This window comes from Perissodus microlepis, chromosome 14 (assembly GCF_051167445.1).
Source record: "Perissodus microlepis isolate ML-2025 ecotype Zambia chromosome 14, ASM5116744v1, whole genome shotgun sequence".
In the NCBI taxonomy this organism is placed as follows: Eukaryota; Metazoa; Chordata; class Actinopteri; order Cichliformes; family Cichlidae; genus Perissodus; species Perissodus microlepis.
This window is the reverse complement of record NC_140474.1, coordinates 397,957-414,451: the sequence shown is the minus strand read 5'-3', so window position 1 is coordinate 414,451 and position 16,495 is coordinate 397,957. Positions and strand designations below refer to the sequence as shown.

The 16,495-nt window shown below is 44.8% G+C and overlaps 2 protein-coding genes and 1 long non-coding RNA gene across 5 annotated transcripts in view; 1 reads left to right on the top strand and 2 right to left on the bottom strand.

Annotated features, from left to right (window-relative positions):
- abcc5 (ATP-binding cassette, sub-family C (CFTR/MRP), member 5) overlaps positions 1-4,131 on the bottom strand; it is a 32,384-nt gene extending 28,253 nt beyond the window's left edge. The window contains exons 1-9 of one of the 3 annotated variants that reach the window (XM_084949802.1): positions 3,952-4,131; positions 3,026-3,157; positions 2,000-2,097; positions 1,733-1,888; positions 1,509-1,653; positions 1,193-1,426; positions 929-1,102; positions 240-387; positions 11-159 (exon numbers count right to left, since the gene is read on the bottom strand). In XM_084949802.1, the coding sequence (XP_084805928.1) occupies positions 11-159; positions 240-387; positions 929-1,102; positions 1,193-1,426; positions 1,509-1,653; positions 1,733-1,888; positions 2,000-2,097; positions 3,026-3,091 (1,170 nt within the window). In that variant the 5' untranslated portion in view covers positions 3,092-3,157; positions 3,952-4,131. Of the gene's footprint in view, positions 1-10; positions 160-239; positions 388-928; positions 1,103-1,192; positions 1,427-1,508; positions 1,654-1,732; positions 1,889-1,999; positions 2,098-2,276; positions 2,363-3,025; positions 3,158-3,951 lie in introns of those variants that run through there. The other 2 variants (XM_084949801.1, XM_084949803.1) reach the window with 2 other exon arrangements.
- Positions 4,132-4,862: 731 nt separating this feature from the next.
- LOC146372743 (uncharacterized) lies at positions 4,863-10,797 on the top strand. Its single transcript, XR_014802138.1, has 3 exons — positions 4,863-5,370; positions 6,462-6,561; positions 9,774-10,797. It is a non-coding gene; the product is annotated as an uncharacterized LOC146372743 (long non-coding RNA).
- Positions 10,798-11,925: 1,128 nt separating this feature from the next.
- Positions 11,926-15,608, bottom strand: rpl35a (ribosomal protein L35a). The gene is made up of 5 exons (XM_084949804.1): positions 15,532-15,608; positions 14,754-14,798; positions 13,235-13,387; positions 13,000-13,144; positions 11,926-12,007 (listed from the first exon to the last, which is right to left on the bottom strand). Exons 2-5 carry the CDS (start codon positions 14,762-14,764, stop codon positions 11,984-11,986), a joined length of 333 nt encoding a protein of 110 aa, XP_084805930.1. The 5' UTR covers positions 14,765-14,798; positions 15,532-15,608; the 3' UTR covers positions 11,926-11,983.
- Positions 15,609-16,495: the final 887 nt, after the last annotated feature.

Below are 16,495 nucleotides of genomic sequence, written 5' to 3'. Positions count from 1 at the left end.
ATTGCGGTACCTGAGCAGCTGTCAGGTCGTATCCTAGCAACATGTGGGCAGAGAATGTCACCACGCTGGCGATGACAACAACGATGGGAGCCACGCCCACTGTGATGCTCTGGAAGTATCCCGTGAGCTCAAGGATCCTGCGCTCCTCATCCCGGATCCCTGAGAGGAAACACAGACATGATGAGTGTTCGGCTGTGTTACCGTGGCAACCGCTGAGCGCGTGTGAGGTGAGCGCGTACGGTGGACGTCCTGCGAGAAGGCTTTGACCCAGGCATACATCTTGATGAACTTGATGTAGCTGAGAATCTCGTTCATCTTCTGAACACGCCTGTCGGTGACGGCCGTGCCCTTCCTCCTGAAATACGCCGTCATCCTCGAGCTGAGCATCTAATGGCAGATCAATACATCGCCATCAATACACTTGATCGGGCTCGATAGGTGCGCCTGTAGCACGTCTGAGGCTCGTTTAAGGACAGAAACAGCTTACAGTCACAGCGCCGTCTCACACTGCCTTTAACCCTTTCACACATAGTGGTCACTACAGTGCACAGCTTTTTAAAGGCTGTTTTCTTGTATTTGTGTGAGTGTTGATGCTATACTTGCACATAAAACACAACATTGGACACTGATGTGTCACTCCACACCCTGCCACCCACTCCAAAGGTAATGTTGTCCACCTAAGTGGACGTGTAAAAAAGTCTTTGAAAAGTACATGTTTAAAAAAAATGAAGTTCAAAAATATTTTTTTCATGCCTAAAGATGAATAAAAATACTTAAGAAAAAATCTTGATTGAGGTTGTCATAATTCATGCATGAAAGGGTTAAAGAGTAATCATTTAGAAGAACACAGGTGTAGTCAGGTGAGCACAGGCGGGCTCACAAAAGGTCAAAGACTCAGTCAGACTCGGCGAGTTTTAAAGGTACTGACCATGGTTGGGTAGAAAAGGATGAAGACGGCGGAGCCCAGCAGAGAGGTCGGTCCCAGGATGAACAGATTGTAGGCAACGCCGAGGACGGCCACCAGGGGGCCTCCTGCTAGCAAACTGCCCACGGCTGCCGCCTCAAACATCCTCTGACCGTCACTGGAGCACATGTTCACCAGCTGACAGGAAGGAAGCAAAAGATGACAGCAGAGTGAAAGGAAGTAGAAAACAATAAGAGTATTAAAGTCAGCACAGTCAGGTAACCACACCTGTCCCACAGACTTGTCCCTGATGCTGCGCAGACGCAGGATCTTCTGGAAGGCCAGGCTGAGGATGGCTCCCCTCAGTCTGGTCCCGGTCCGGTAGTTCAGGGCCCAGGTCAGAGCCAGAGACCAGGACCGCACCAGCTCTGCCGCGAGGAGACCCAGAACCAGCAGCAGCCCGTAGCCCAGGTCGGCCTCTTCCTGTTGGGTGTATTCGAGCAGACGCTTCACCACGAACGCCTGTGGGGGGCGGAGTCACTGGTTACACCACGGCAGTCTAATGGCAGTAAAGCAAACGTGATTCTGGCTCTGAGGTTCTCACCGGCCCGCTGAACCCGGCCACCTGAGTGACGGCGAGGCAGAGGATGGAGAGGAGGAGGCGTGTCCTACAGAACGCCCAGACCACTGAACACAGAGAGGCGCTTGTGCCCTTTGACCTCTGCTCTTCCTCCCAGAGAGCCCACAGCCTGTGGACACACAGTCTCACAATAACACACACATACAGACCAAAGGCTTTGAATACATGCCTTCATTAGCTCCTCCCACCTCATGCTGTTGTCATGGCAGCTTTCCCGCTGCGACACGGGCCAGACATCATCCAATAGGAGCTGTTTCTTCCTGCGGGCGCGCATGGCCAGAGGAGTCAGCCAATTAAACGTCATGAAGGAGAAGAACCCGGCGCTGTCGACGGGATGACACCACCTGAGGAGAAACACACAGGTGAGTGCACCTGCCTGCCTCTTAGGGACGTACGAAGTCCTCACAATCATAGCAAAACAAATCTGTGTGTGTGTGGAGGGGGGAGGGGCTTACCTGTCATCCTCTCCACCTTTGCTCTGTTCTGCATCATTAGCTCTGTCCTCCTCCAGCTCTTCACAGTGGCAGTCAGTTGATCTGTCCTCCAGTGAAACCTGACCACACACACACACATGCACACAGACACACACACACAGTAGACACCTGTTAAACTTCTACTGTCTCTACGTCTTCAGCATTTAAAAGTCTAAAACCCAAACTGGTCCCCAAACACACTGACTCTATATACACAGAATAATGTTCTCTGATTGGCTGTTAGCAGTTTGCTGCAAACCTTAAGGTAACCATGGTAACAGGACCGATGTGTGTCTCATTGAGTTTCAGGACTAGCATCATATGGCTGAGGGTCCTTAAAGAGAGACAAGTCTGTGTGTGTGCGCTGCAGCCTCCTCTCTGAGCACGCTCACTCACAGCAGCAGAGCTGCATCCACCGAGCACGTTCAGAGCTCACGTTCCTGCCTCGTGATGCCTACACACATAACTTCCATTCACTCGCCCTCGGCCAATCAGGTGCCTCATAGACCCTGAGACTCAGAGCCTCAGCCAATCCCACAGCGGGGTCCTCAGCATCAGGAGTGGGCGGGGCTTCGTTATATAAACAGACTGCAGCTTTGTCTGCTTTTTATTCAGCAGTGCAGTAGAAGCTTTTATTTTGAAGTAGAAGCTCATGTTTCCTGTCTGATTTCTGATCACATCATGTATTAATTGAATCTGATCAGTTATTTATTGATTACTCAGATATTCAGGTCCGCAGAGGGTTTAATGAGTTCATCAGTCACACTGATGAACACTGATCAATCGCTTTGGCTGTGATTTCTGATGCAGTGGTCACTTTATTAGGAACACCTGGAACGTCCACGGGTGTTCCTGCTTCCACTCTGACCTGGCTCTAGGTTTTTCCACTGATCAATAGAAAGTATTGATCAGCGATCGCTGTTGAGGTGACCTGGCTTCACTGTGCTCCCAAATGCAATATCGATGCAGTACTACTGCCCTCCTGAGGGGCTGTACTCGAGTACTGACCTGCAACCCCGGCAGAGCGCCGCAGGAGGACCCCGACTCGCTCTGTCCAAAGTCATGTTGTTTCATCTTCTATCAGACCACATGGGACCGTGACCTTTGACCCCGCAACACCAACAACCTCAGGAAAAGCTCCTGAAGATAAAAGCAGATACACATTAAAAACACTGCAGTAAGACTACTCCAAATATCACATCTAGCAGTACTACAGTGATGCCAAGACTGTAGTACCAGTTGCGCCAGCATAAATATCACAGTAATACTGCAATACACACTACAGTAATACTGGACTATATCCTGCAGTAATACATGAGTAAATACTGTCTTTACAGTGATATAAATATTGCAATACAATCTGAAAACGCTGCATTAATAGTTGCACTGCACAAATTGTACTACTATTGTAGTAATTCTGCAGTAAATACTACATTAGTACTACTAAAAATATTTCAATACTACCTTAATAAGTACTCCAGTAAGTAACTAAGTGAGAACGCTGCAGGAACATTTGAACAATTACTACAATAATACTTCAAATACTGCAAAATATTCTGTAAAAAACTTAAAATACTGTAAATACTGTAGGAACGCTGCTTCTGCCTTTAAACCGGTAGGAATACTGTAGTAGTACTGGTTTAAATACTACAGGCACACTAGTATATTTACTGTGATAGAATTAATATAAATAACACAGGATTATACTGCAGTATTAATGCTATCAACACTGCAATTGTACCAGTATAAATACTGCAGTAGTACAGGTATAAATACGGTTATGGTAGCAGTATAAATACTGCATCTCCTCCAGAATAAGGTGACGGGCTATGGCTCCTTCACAATAAAAGCCCGTGATGCTGCCGTTAGAGAACAGGCTGTCCTCGCGCTCGGACACGGGCAGAGAGGAGCTGCTGCCCGGTGTCCGGGCTCACCTGTGCGGGTCTCACCTGTGCGGGTCTCACTTGTCCGTCCGTTCCACAGTCTGCCCGCGTTCCCGGCGTGAGCGCAGCCTCGGTCACTGTCCTCCTTCAGGTCCGCGGATCTCCGGTAACTGAAGCTGCGGCTCAGCAGTAGCAGCGGTGATGCGCGGGGCAGCATGGGAAATGGAGTTTAATCCGACCGAAGACCCCCCCCCTCCCCCCAACATGACGTCAGAACCAACACTCATCCCTCAGTCTGGTCTGTCAGGGCGCTCGCGCTCACTGATCAATCCCACAAACCTCATCCTGGTCATCTGAGTCACGTGACAGCACCCAGCCTGCACTCACCGTGCGGAGGGGGGGGGACACCCTCACAGTACATTTACTGGAGTACCAATTTGCAGATTTCGTGTAGTTGTGCTATATTAATATGTCAATATTAAAAACTGTGGATTTGAAATCTTTGGTTTCTCAGTGTGATCACATCATTACACATCAGCAATACACAAGTTAGTAACAAGTACAGTATCATGTATCATCAACCATGTGACCCTTCTCCCAGTCTCCCTTGAGACTGAGGCTGTGTCCCTCAGGGTCTGCAGCCTTAACGGTCCACAAGGGCCGCATGATCAAAGACAGCTCAGGCCGGAAGTGAGAGGCTTGTGAAATGGGACGGTCTAGCCTCCGTAGCGCTGAAAAGGTTGCCTAGCGAACAAGATACTAACAGCTGGAAACGTTTCAGACAGCATTGTTTGACAGAAATGAAGGAGAAAATCTTTTGTTCCAACACGTTCTCACTCCCAACTCGTCAAATGTGTGACGCATGGTCAGGCTCCCTCTGCGTCGCTTATCGACGCGCAGGGTACCCCCCTCGCGTCGACAATTGACGTGCAGGGTCCTCTCACTGAATACTATAGAGCTCCCTAATCGTTGTTTATTGACGACAAGAGATTGACAAGAGAGCCTGTTGTCCGTATATTTATATATTTCCGAAATCACATTGTAGTGAAGTATACAGAACACAACTACCTGAGAAACAGCAGATAAATTAATTATAGGCTATTACTTTTGTATCTTTTATTGCATGAGTGATGTATGCTGGGTAATGGCACAGCTAGCGACTGGGTGACTTTATTCACCCGCTTCGGCTGTTATCAGTCCATACAATGGGCGTTATTAAGATAAGATAAAACTTTATTAATCCCTCGGGTGGGTTCCTCTGGGAAATTTGGTAAGGGACTGGAGCCTTAATCCAGCGCCTTAGACCGCTTGGCCACGCTAGCAGACATCAGTCCCATAGATATGGGCCATCTCCTGCTAGATTGTTCAGAAGGTTGTTCTCATCCATCCAGATGGAGGATCACTAACAGGAGCGTGGAAGACTCCAGAATCCACTCTGGCTGGAATCCGGTGGATATGCAGTGTGTACAGGTAAGACCATTTAAACGGACAGCATTTATAGAATGACTATTAAAAGTCAGCGAGTGTCAGTAATGTTAATGCGGTTATGTTAGTAATACACTGAGTGCTAATATAACAGCTTTAAGATGCATTTGTAGATATTATTACGTGTTTTACCGTCTTTATGGTGCTAGCTTAAAGTTACGGTGTAAACGTTAGCTTATATTGGAGTAAAGCTGTTACTGTTTAAACGATGTTAGGACAGAAATATTAGCTTCTGTCATGACTGATGAAGTTACTAGTTAATAAAGTTTCCAGTAAAGTGTTTAATCGCAGCCACAGACTGACAGCAAATATCTCGATTAGCTTCAGTGCATCTGTAATAAATATGTGCAAGTTTCAGTGCTTCGTTTAAACTGTATGATACTTATACTGACCCAGGGTCAGTGTAAAATACAATCCTAGCTGTGTGAACAAAGCCTGGCTCCTTTAATCCTGCATGACAAACCTCAGGATGCAGGTTATTATTACTCTTTCCTGCTGGCACACCTGTCACACCTGAGAGTCAGCTAGAAACGTACAGTGACGTGGACATCATGCAAAGACTGCCAGACTCTGTAATACTGCAAATTATCAGTGACTCAGGTTAACACTAAACTTTAAACGGCACCTCTGTGTCTCTGTGTGCTGAACATCTAAGATTGAGTCAGGCTGCATTGACTGTGGGACTTTAATGTGTTAAAAGCAGGTTGAAGACGGCTCAGAAACATTTGAAGATTAAAATTTAGCATTATGGCTGCTGGTGGTTTGTAAAGCCTCGACTCAGCTGTATTTTTGTTACTAATTTATGTTTGTTGTTGTTTAACACAGATTTCAGAAGAGCAAAGATGCTTAATAGTTTAACTAGATCCAGATTCTTCTTCCACAGAAGTTTCATTTGTCAGTGTGGGACTGCTGAGTCACCTGAAGAACTCATTTCATTCTCCACGATGTTGATTTACAGAAATGTTTCACAGGAACGGATTCCTCCCAAAGGGTGAACTAGTGTGTTTCCATAGATTACCTCTGTATGAATGTACTTCTTAAATGAAGGCAAGTGTTTGTCCTTTTTTGTTCCTCAGGTACGTGATATTAAGGGCAGGCGGTCAACACTGGGGGAAGACAAGAAGCAGACGTCCTTCCAAGAGGGAGCTGCAGTGAGGACACAGCCTGGTCACTGAGGTCAGAATCTGAAACAGCTCAGGTTTATATTCTAGGGGTTATAAAAAAAAAAAAAAATCGAAATGTATAAAGAAACCTTTAAATAATATTTCAAATAATAGTCATAATTATGATTATTATTAGAAATATCAAACATTTAAGCAGAGGTGGGTCGAGTATCCAAAAATTGTACTCAAGTAAGAGTAGCATTACTTTAAAATATTATTACTCAAGTAAAAGTGAAAAGTAGTCTTCAAAAAAAGTTACTCGAGTAAGAGTAAAAAAAGTACTTGGTGAAAAGACTACTCAAGTAGCGAGTAACTGTTTGTAATGTCCGATTTATTTTATAAATAAATGCTATCAGACAAACAAAAGTAAATAAATATACAAATTTTAGTATTTTCAAAAGGAATATATGTAAAAACATCAACAAAATAAGGCACAACAATTCTAATTTCAAGATTTCAGTTTTTCACAACATAAAGCTTTTTTCACCAATACCTACAGTAAATAATATAAATATATAAACAGTGCAAACAATTTCCAGTGACAAGATATGCTGTAAACTTTATATTCATCTTTGCTCCAAATGGCACAGCAGCCTCAAAGAAAACATTAGAACGAGGCATCTTCAACATATGTTCATACAAGGCAGCTCAGTTTACCATAAGTTGTATGGGTGTGCATTTATTTCTGCATATTTAGCAAAAATGTGCCATTTCTTCACTCAGTGAGGTGATGGTTAAGCTTCAGCAGCAGTTTGCTCTCAAGGTTCTTTCTGTGAAGCTGAAACTGTTTAGCAGTGAACAGGAGTCCTGCATGACTGAGACGTCCTTCACAAGCTCCAGATGCAGGAAGAGCTGTATTGATTTTGATCAACAGCTTCTTGATGTGAGGAACGCCATGCAAGAGATCCACACCTCCAGTGAATGGACATGAAAGGTACCTCTCCAGCTCCCCTGCTTCTGGCTTTCCTGACCCCATGGATCCATCATCTTCGTCGGTTAGGCTGCTGTTTGTGCTGGCCTCATCCAGCTCTGTGTCTAGGTGATGTCTGATGAAGTGGAGACCTGTGGAAAGATGTAAGGTTTTCAAAAGAATCAGGTCTGGTCATTATAGTGCTGTATACACTGCCAAGCTGCAGATGCTTGGCAAGAAGATTTGATCACACTGGAGATGTTTTTACTAACTCTTGTAGAAAAACAAAATCCTGTCATTCATGTCCCGCAAAAACAGTTTGCAATGAATTCCAGATTAAGTTTAAAATATTTATATTGTACGAACGTGATAATTCTGTATATTGTAATAACCTGATATTATATTGTTCAAACGTGAAAGGTATATTGTTAGAACAATATAATATACAATATTGTCACTTTTCTATTTTTCTTTTGCCCCGGTGGCAGCTCTACGCTTCCGTATCCGAGGCTTTTCAATGTGGCCTCACAAAATTATCACGACTACAACAACCATGAAAAGAGTTGGATGGACATTGCTGCTCAATCACAGCTGCCTGGTCAATGTTTTTCATTAGTAATTGAGCAAAGTTGACGGTGGTGTGTGTGTGTGAGTGACAGACAGAGAGGGAGAGCGAGGGACAGATTTTGTATGATAAGCTTCATGTTATGGACGCACAGTTTGAGCACTCAGGTCGCATCAGAGCATCAGGCCGTATAGTGTGAGACCTGCATCGTGACCTATGAACTTCTAACCCCTGAGATTTAATTGTACAGTTTGAGCAGGAGCTGAATAACACGACTGAAAAAAATCGCAGTGTTTGCCCAGCTTAATGCAGACTGTTTAAACTAAACAAGCTGCTGTTTCACATAATAAACCCTGTCAGCCGCAGTATTGCCTCTGTTTTAACAGTTAAAGCAGTAGAGACGAGCTGTTTGCATGTGCGTGGAACTCCAGCGTCATTAACCAGGCTAGCTGTTAGCTTATAGCTCACGCTAGCTAACCAGCGAGCAGTTAAAAGGACAGCTGAAGCTGCACAAAACACCCACAAACTTGTCTCACTACAACGTAGCGCCGAAAACATGACTCGCAGCTCGAGCTCGACACAGCTGCTGTAACATAAGACTGACATCCAGCTAACCACAGCTAAAAGATATTTAGAGAAAACTTACCGTTTCCTCAGGAGTTGAGTTGTTTCACGCTGAAAAGTTGTTGTTTTGGCTCTCACTGAAGACATAGCTGTTCTTTTGTGCTGCTTTTAAGCGAAACATTCTTTGTATGTGAGGAATGCTGTTCATCCTCTTCAGCTCTAGCGTAGACGACTGGCTCTGCCATGTTTTTAATGTTTCTTCTTTCCGTGTGTCGCTACTTTGAAACGTTTGGGCCGCTCTGCCCGCCACAGTTTCAAACTGGTCATGTGACTGCATGGCCACATCTGATTGGTAAAAAAGTTACCGGAAACTCCACTGGCGGCACGTTATCTAATGTGTTAAACTAATTATTTTTTAAAAGTAACGAGTCGAATTTTGCAATTGTAGCGGAGTAAAAGTACCGTTTCTTCTTCACAAATGTACTCAAGTAAAAGTAAAAAGTATCGTGCAAAAAAGGTACTTTAAAAGTACATTTTTTTCAAAAACTTACTCAGTAAATGTAACGGAGTAAATGTAACGTTACTACCCACCTCTGCATTTAAGTGGATTTTCTGTTACACGTATTGTGTTAGCCCTGCGATAAACTGGCAGCCTGTCTTTGTCCTGTATCAGCTGGGATAGGCTTCATCCTCCCGTGACCCTGAATTGGATACATTGTATTCCAATTATGTAATCTGATCATTTACAAACTCAAGGTATCTAATCAAAATATAAGTAATAATTATAAAATGGGAAAGCAGAAATAAGACATAAATGTAAATGTGTTAGCTGACATAGAGACAGCTACATGCAGTCTGAAAAACCTTTGTTGTCAAGTTTGCACGAGACATTCTTACATAGAAGAGACTGTTAAAGTCTGTAACTCAGTGAAGCATTATTGGTCCCGTCTGTTTGGATAAATATAATAAGTTGATGTATGTCCATTTATTGACACATTTCTTAAGTGCTTATCCAGTTCAGGATCACAGTGGAGCTGCAGCTGGATATGTTCAGTAAAGAAACCTTACAAAAGTTAACAATAAACCTGCATCTCTGTACGCTGTTGTCCACAGGATGAGAAAATCAAACTGGAAGACTGTGGAACATGTTAATAAATGTTTGTGTTTATCCCTGTGTCTTTCACAGGAGGCGCTGGAAGGTTTCCCTAATAGTTCCTGGTGAATCAAAGCAGAAGCATAAAGGTTGCTGGACTGCATGATGGCCTTACCCCTGAGCAGTCATCCTGTTAAAGGAGGAACCAGTTAGAAGCTGTTTTCAAAGTAGCTGAGCAGATTTCATCTCAAGTAAGCGATTAACTGTTTGTTCATCTGTTCTGCCACTTAAAGAGCATTTAAGAACTCTAATGACAAACATGAACAGCTGTGGTTGTTTCTGAGACATGAGTTTTTGAATGTGTTCATATTTAGACAGTGTGCATCTGTCTGCTGAAACTGTAACGGTGAACCTGAGGTGATGGTCAACAGAAGGCAAATATACATAAATATAAAACAATATTGAAGTAATGTCTTTACCCTCAGCAGCGTGTGGACGCTGTGCACACAATCACCTTATTCACTGTAGTAAACGTGCACCGCTAGCTCACGTGACTGACGGTCTCCATGGTTACATCGTATATTATTAGCTATGTAAACAGCTTCCAAAGGTGCCGCCATAGCTCTCTGCAGCTGTAACACTTTAACGCTTTGCAAATCATTTCACGTTTTTGATAGTTATGAAGACAGAATATGTTTTTAAAGACATGCTAGGCTGTTGCTATGGTGGTTGCTGTGGACTTGGGTGGACCGCGTCCGATTCCTGTTATTAGCTGTCCGCCGTAGGAAGGCTGCGTTCCATTTAGAAGTAGCCACACAACGACACAGAAAATCATTCCTGCCTGTGGCCACCTCCCTGTACAACTCATCCACTTCACACACTGTATACTGCAACAGCTGCCTGCACATGCTCTTCTTTCTTATTCAGATATTTATTAGTAAGTGACATACATATATATATATAGATATATACATATATATCTATATATATACACACACACACACACACTGTGCTATTTCTTCTTGTATTGTCTGCCTTTGTTACGGTTTGTACTGGAGCATGTAACCAACATAATTTCCCCTATGGATCAATAAAGTATTCTGATTCTTCCGATGGATCTCTCATATGTCGTTCTGCTTTTTATAATAACTCCTGTTCTTTCTGTGACGGGAACATTGAATCTTACAGATGTATTTACTGTAAAGCCCTGTGGGACTACGTGCACTACAGGCTTTGCCCAAAGATTCCAAACTTACTTGAATTTTCTAAAAATTATATTATTTTTGCATCTCTAAGAAAAGAAACTTGAAAATGTCTTAAATGTGATAATTATTATGTGTAAATTCTTCATTCACAAATGTTGATTTCTGAAAACAAAGCCAACCTTTTTCACTATTCACAAAGAACTGTGCCTGACAAAAAACACGCTGTGGATCTGCACTAAAACCTTTAGAAAACACAGAGGTTAGAATGTCTTTTAATTTTATTAATTTCTTTAGTTACTTATGTTTATATTATTTTACATATTGAAATACAGGCTGTTCTGCTGTTATCTCAAGTTGCAAAAAAGTCTTTGAAAATGCTGCCATTGTTGTACTTGTTACATTAATTAATAAAAAGAAAACCATGTGACAGCTGGACCAATCGTTCTGAGCACGCTCACTTTAGGTGCTTCATATACAGTCCGGTTGTATAACACTTACACCTGGAGTCGATTCCAAACTTCATTGTGCTGCACCACCCACACCTGAACCCCCACCAATCATCACCGTTGTCCTGACAACCTGACAGCCTAAACTCAGGACATAACACACCCTTTAAAACAGCGGTCCCCAACGGACCGGTTTATGCCCAACAATATTTTCACGGACCGGCCTTTAAGGTGTCGCGGATAAATACAACAAAATAAAACTAGTACCGGTACCGAAAAAAAAGAAGATTTATTCATAACACACGTGGAAAGACCCAGGAAAACCGAGTTAACGATAAAAACGATAACAAAATAACGCTGAAAACCGATAAAAACCCTGAAAACTATACATTTCACACCTGAGCCTCAACTCTCGCGGCCCGGTACCAAACGACTCACGGACCGGTACCGGTCCGAGGCCCGGGGCTTGGGGACCGCTGCTTTAAAAGACATCTCCGAATGCTTTGCTGCCCCCTGCAGTCAGAAGAAGAGTGAGAGACTCCTGTAGATGAAGGCTGTGTGTGTGTGAGAGAAACAAAGAAGCCGGAGTCTGACCAGATTATTGATCACTTTATTGTTTCTGTACAAACAAAGAGCCGCTGCCATCTCCGCCTCACACCCGGGAAGGATACAGCATCTGCACACAAAGAGGAAGTACACTGTCACAATAAAACCACACACAGGAAATGAACTTCACAATACAACTACCACACAGGAAGTGCACACAGGAGGAGAAACCACAGAAGAAGTAAGCGGCGAGAAGACCTGAGACGCCTTCAGAGCATCGGTGCACCGAGCGAGGTGGAAGATGTGGCGACGGTGGTACGAATGTGCGTGTCACACTGTGAGCAAACACCTGTGACAGGTGAGACCTCTAGATGTGACTCCGAATGACTGAACGCCATTTCTGCAAAATATTTAGAAAACTGAGCCAATGAAACAAAGAGGCGGGGTTTTAACGACTTGTTACGCTCACCTGCCAAAGACGCCCGTGGTGCAACACCACAGTTCAATTTTATCTCATCAATAAAATAAAGTTCTCGGTTCAGGGTTGGTCTGTTGGAGCCGCAAACCTCCTGTAACGCAGAGCCAGTCCGACACCACGCTGTGACATCACACACTGGTCAATCAGAGTTATCAGATCTGCGCTCTGCAGCATTTTTTCTCTTGGTACTTTTTTCTAAATACTGCTCAGAGCTGCAGACCCCCCCCCCCCGGTCTGCACTGAGTAGGAGCTGAAATGATGTGCAAACGTTACTCAGCCTCTTGTGTTGCTGTGTTAGAGTTTATTCATTTATTCAAATATTGATAAGCTTCCTCAAGGCTGCTGTCTGAAGCCACACCCCTCATAGTCTCGTCATATTGATTTCTTGTTATAAAAAAAGAACCTGTAAATGACGCCTCCAGCTGTGGCTGTGGCTTCATGGTGAATAAATCAAATTTAAGGACTGAGCGCACTCAGGTAGCGCTCTTAGCCAGAGCAGGTCAAAGTTCGCACGAACACTTTTACTCCTGAAGCGTATTGGAAACGATCTGATGGCGTGATAGGAAGCAGTGAACACAGAAACGCCGCGGCAGCCAAGACGTCTGCGAGGTCGTAACCCCAGCCGATCAGGTCATGTGACTCACCACTCTGACTCTGTGTCCAATGGCTTTGGCCGGCAGGTTGCTGCTGAACTTTGCTCGCACCATCCCGCTGCTTCCGTGTGCCCGGGTCACCTTCCCCCAGATCACACGGGTCTTGTTGGGCTTCCCGCCGGGCGTCACCGTGTTCCTGCGTGTGCACACACACACACAAAAACACACACACTTAGAAACACGCCAACCTTAACAGTAAATGAAAGATGGCGGTGTGGCAGCTCACTTCTTGGCCTTGTAGACGTAGGCGCAGCGTTTGCCGAGGTAGAAGTCGACCTCGTCCCGGCTGTAGCAGCCCTCGAGCTTCAGCAGCGCCGTGTGCTCGCGCTGGTTCCTCAGGCCGCGCTTGTAGCCCGCAAAGATGGCCTTACTCCACAGTCTGAAAGAGAGACGGCGTCAGACCATGTCACCACCACCTGCTGACACGCCCCCAAATCTGACCAAAGGAAAGAGCTGCTCATCTCCAGCCCAAGCGTGACCAAAGGTTTCACCAAAGTCAAAGCACAGAGTGTCTTTTTCACCCAGACATCAGCTGGTGGAGCTCACGCTTCCATCACACACACAGAAACTGCACAAAACAGTCGCCAAACACAGGAGGCGGGAAATAAATCAATCACAACGACAGAGCTACCCTCCGCATCTCTAACAGACCTTGAAACATCTGAAGCAAATCAAACCTGCAGAATGATCAGTAATCAGACTGATCAATCAGCCCAGAAACAGCTGACAGAATCAACATCATCAATAAGCTGGAGTGGGAGGAGCCACGGGTGAACGTGACCCCAGAGGCCTGTGCCGCTCTGGACTGATAGACGTCAAGTATTGATTTATCTGCTGCACGCGTTCTGTGCAACGTGATCAACTCACTAATCAGACACAAATGATCAATAGAACTAAAGTGAGCGGCAGAAGGTCCCAAAACAACCAATAGGAACTCCAGTGCTTATTGATCAGAGCCAAACCGTGACCCACTCCACCAGCTGATGTCACCGTGGTTACTTCACCCTTCTCCTCCGATCTGTGAGGGTCGAAGGTCGTAACCCTGCACCTGCTTCACCTGTACGCTCCGCAGATCATCAGCAACGACCCACTGACAGCGCCCACAACTGTTTCTATAGCAACAGGGACCCAACTCTAAGGTGTTTACGTGTCGACGAGGAAAACTGAGATTTGGTCACACAACATCAAAGGTGTGCGAGACGTTACTGTTCACATGAGATGAACTTCTACAGTGACAGAAACAAAACACTGCTGCTGTTACACGTAGTTACTGTCCCTCTGTTTACACGACTATGCGCCATCTTTGCTACTCGTTCCCTCCCAGGCTTCTGATTTTCACTGTTTTTTGCGTTTACACATGGACACAGATACTTTTTCTGCCTAAAACACTCGGCGGGGCTGAGATAGATTTTGGTCGCCCGACCGGAGATATCGCTAGCTCCGGGACGTCGGGCTAGCGATTTTGCGAGCCCTGATCTGTGAACCTCCAACCATGACATCATCACCATCAGCGTCTCTGCAGCGAGGAACAGCGTCTCTGACAGATCACGGCCTGTTTGAATAAAACTTTATTAAACCCATCCCAGAATCACTGAAGAGCAGACAGGAAGTCGCTCTGCACTCACGGTTAACTCACTTCCTGTCAACACCTGTCTGCCCTCACCTGTTTCAGAACTTCAGCAGGTTAAATCGCTCACACAGACATACATCATGTGACCACACAGAGTGAAATGATTGGCACTCACCTTCCAGGCATCTTGGTCGTTGTGGTCTTCTTCAGGTGAGTTCACCTGCACAGAAACAGTCACATTAACACCTGAAACCTACTGTAGCATCACGTGATTGACGGCACCGGTAACCAGCATGTTTTCCTGAGCTCGCAACTTTGTACCCGCTGTTTTTAGAGGAGGACACATCACCATGGCAACTAATAATACGAGTTTTTAGTGCCGGGCCCTGATAACTGTAGGTTTAGTCAGCTATGACCTCACAGGTGGAGGACTGAGCATGCTCCGACCTGGGAAGTGTCTGAGGTTGTCACAGAAACAGTCCCGTTCAGAATCCGTGTGATTCTGCGGTCAGCCCGTCACTGATCGATAACCGATGGCTCCCTGCATACAGCACGTAACATTCGGCTCTTTCCGTTTCATTGTTTCACGAGAAACTACGAAAATCCGAGACAGCTCCGGCCGGTGGCTCCTCTGGTTTGACCCGTTTATCGGGGGAGCTCCAGCCCGCCGCGAGCATCGGGGCTCCCACACACCCTTTCCTTACCGCACGTGTGCGGGAGCCGGCACGCGTAGCTCGGAAGCCGCTCGGTTACCCCCGGCCCTGCGCTTCGTTAGCCGAGGCTAGCTTCTCTATCCGGAGCGAATCTCCGCCATCAGCGGCTCAAACGCAGATACAGACCGACCGAGCAGCACCGGGGCTCCTGCCCCGGCCCCCCGGGGGACTATCAGCCGCCCACCGCGCAGATTAACGGGCATTTTTCAAGGATGTGCCAGCAGACATGTTGACTCTTACCTGCACCGCGTCCGCAGAGAAGGAGGAAAAGGAAGGGCGAAAGGGATGCTGGGAAATTAGTGTAAACAGAGGTGTCCGCGGAGCTGCCTGAAAAGAAAGGCTCGTTTTATTTTCCCGCTTTTTAGATTTTAATGTAATCAAGGAAACAATTAAAAACACGTTTACAGAATTTCATAACACACATTTTAGTAATAATAATAATAATAATAATAATACATGTTTATGGCTTCATGTTTTGTCTTTGTTAATGTAATATTTTTATATTAATTTTCAAAATCCACCGCATGAACGCGCTTTATTGAATATAATATAAACAAAAATTTATGTTTGATTTGTGAGAACTAAAACTGGTAACTAACAAATGACGTCACATGCAGCAAATGTAACCTATCCAGTCACCGCAGCCATAAACTGTTCAGACTATTTCCATCAAGCAGAAGGTTCTGCAGCATCCGGTCCCGAACCAGCAGACTGGGCGACAGCTTTTTCCATCAGGCCATCAGACTGCTGAACACTTCATAGACACCTCACCTTCACTTACCGGAACTTCAACATTATGCACTACATATTGTACATAAATGCCACTTGTTTTGCACAATAAACATCTGCTGACCTCTGTATATTTTATTTTTATTAAATTTTATATATATGCATATATACACACACACACACACGCACACACGCAAATATGTATATATACATATTTAGTATACATATTCAGTAACGTGCATGCACTCTTATATTTGTACATATTTATTCTTAGAATTCTCAGATTCCCATTCTTATACTTTGCTCTTATGTTTCTTGTATTTTGCACACCTCTGTTGCTTGTGAAGCTTGCACACAAGAATTTCACTTACATGTGCTGTATCAGTGTACCTGCACATGTAATGTGGCAATAAAAGTGAGTTGAAATGAAATTGAACTAAAATACAAATATTTGACTTTATTGTGGCGGATTATC

Coding starts and splice junctions, on each gene's coding strand:
- rpl35a (XM_084949804.1), bottom strand. Junction 13,145..13,234: donor TACGTCTACAAGGCCAAGAA/GTGAGCTGCCAC, acceptor GTGCACACGCAG/GAACACGGTGACGCCCGGCG. Junction 12,008..12,999: donor TTGGACACAGAGTCAGAGTG/GTGAGTCACATG, acceptor CTTTGTGTGCAG/ATGCTGTATCCTTCCCGGGT.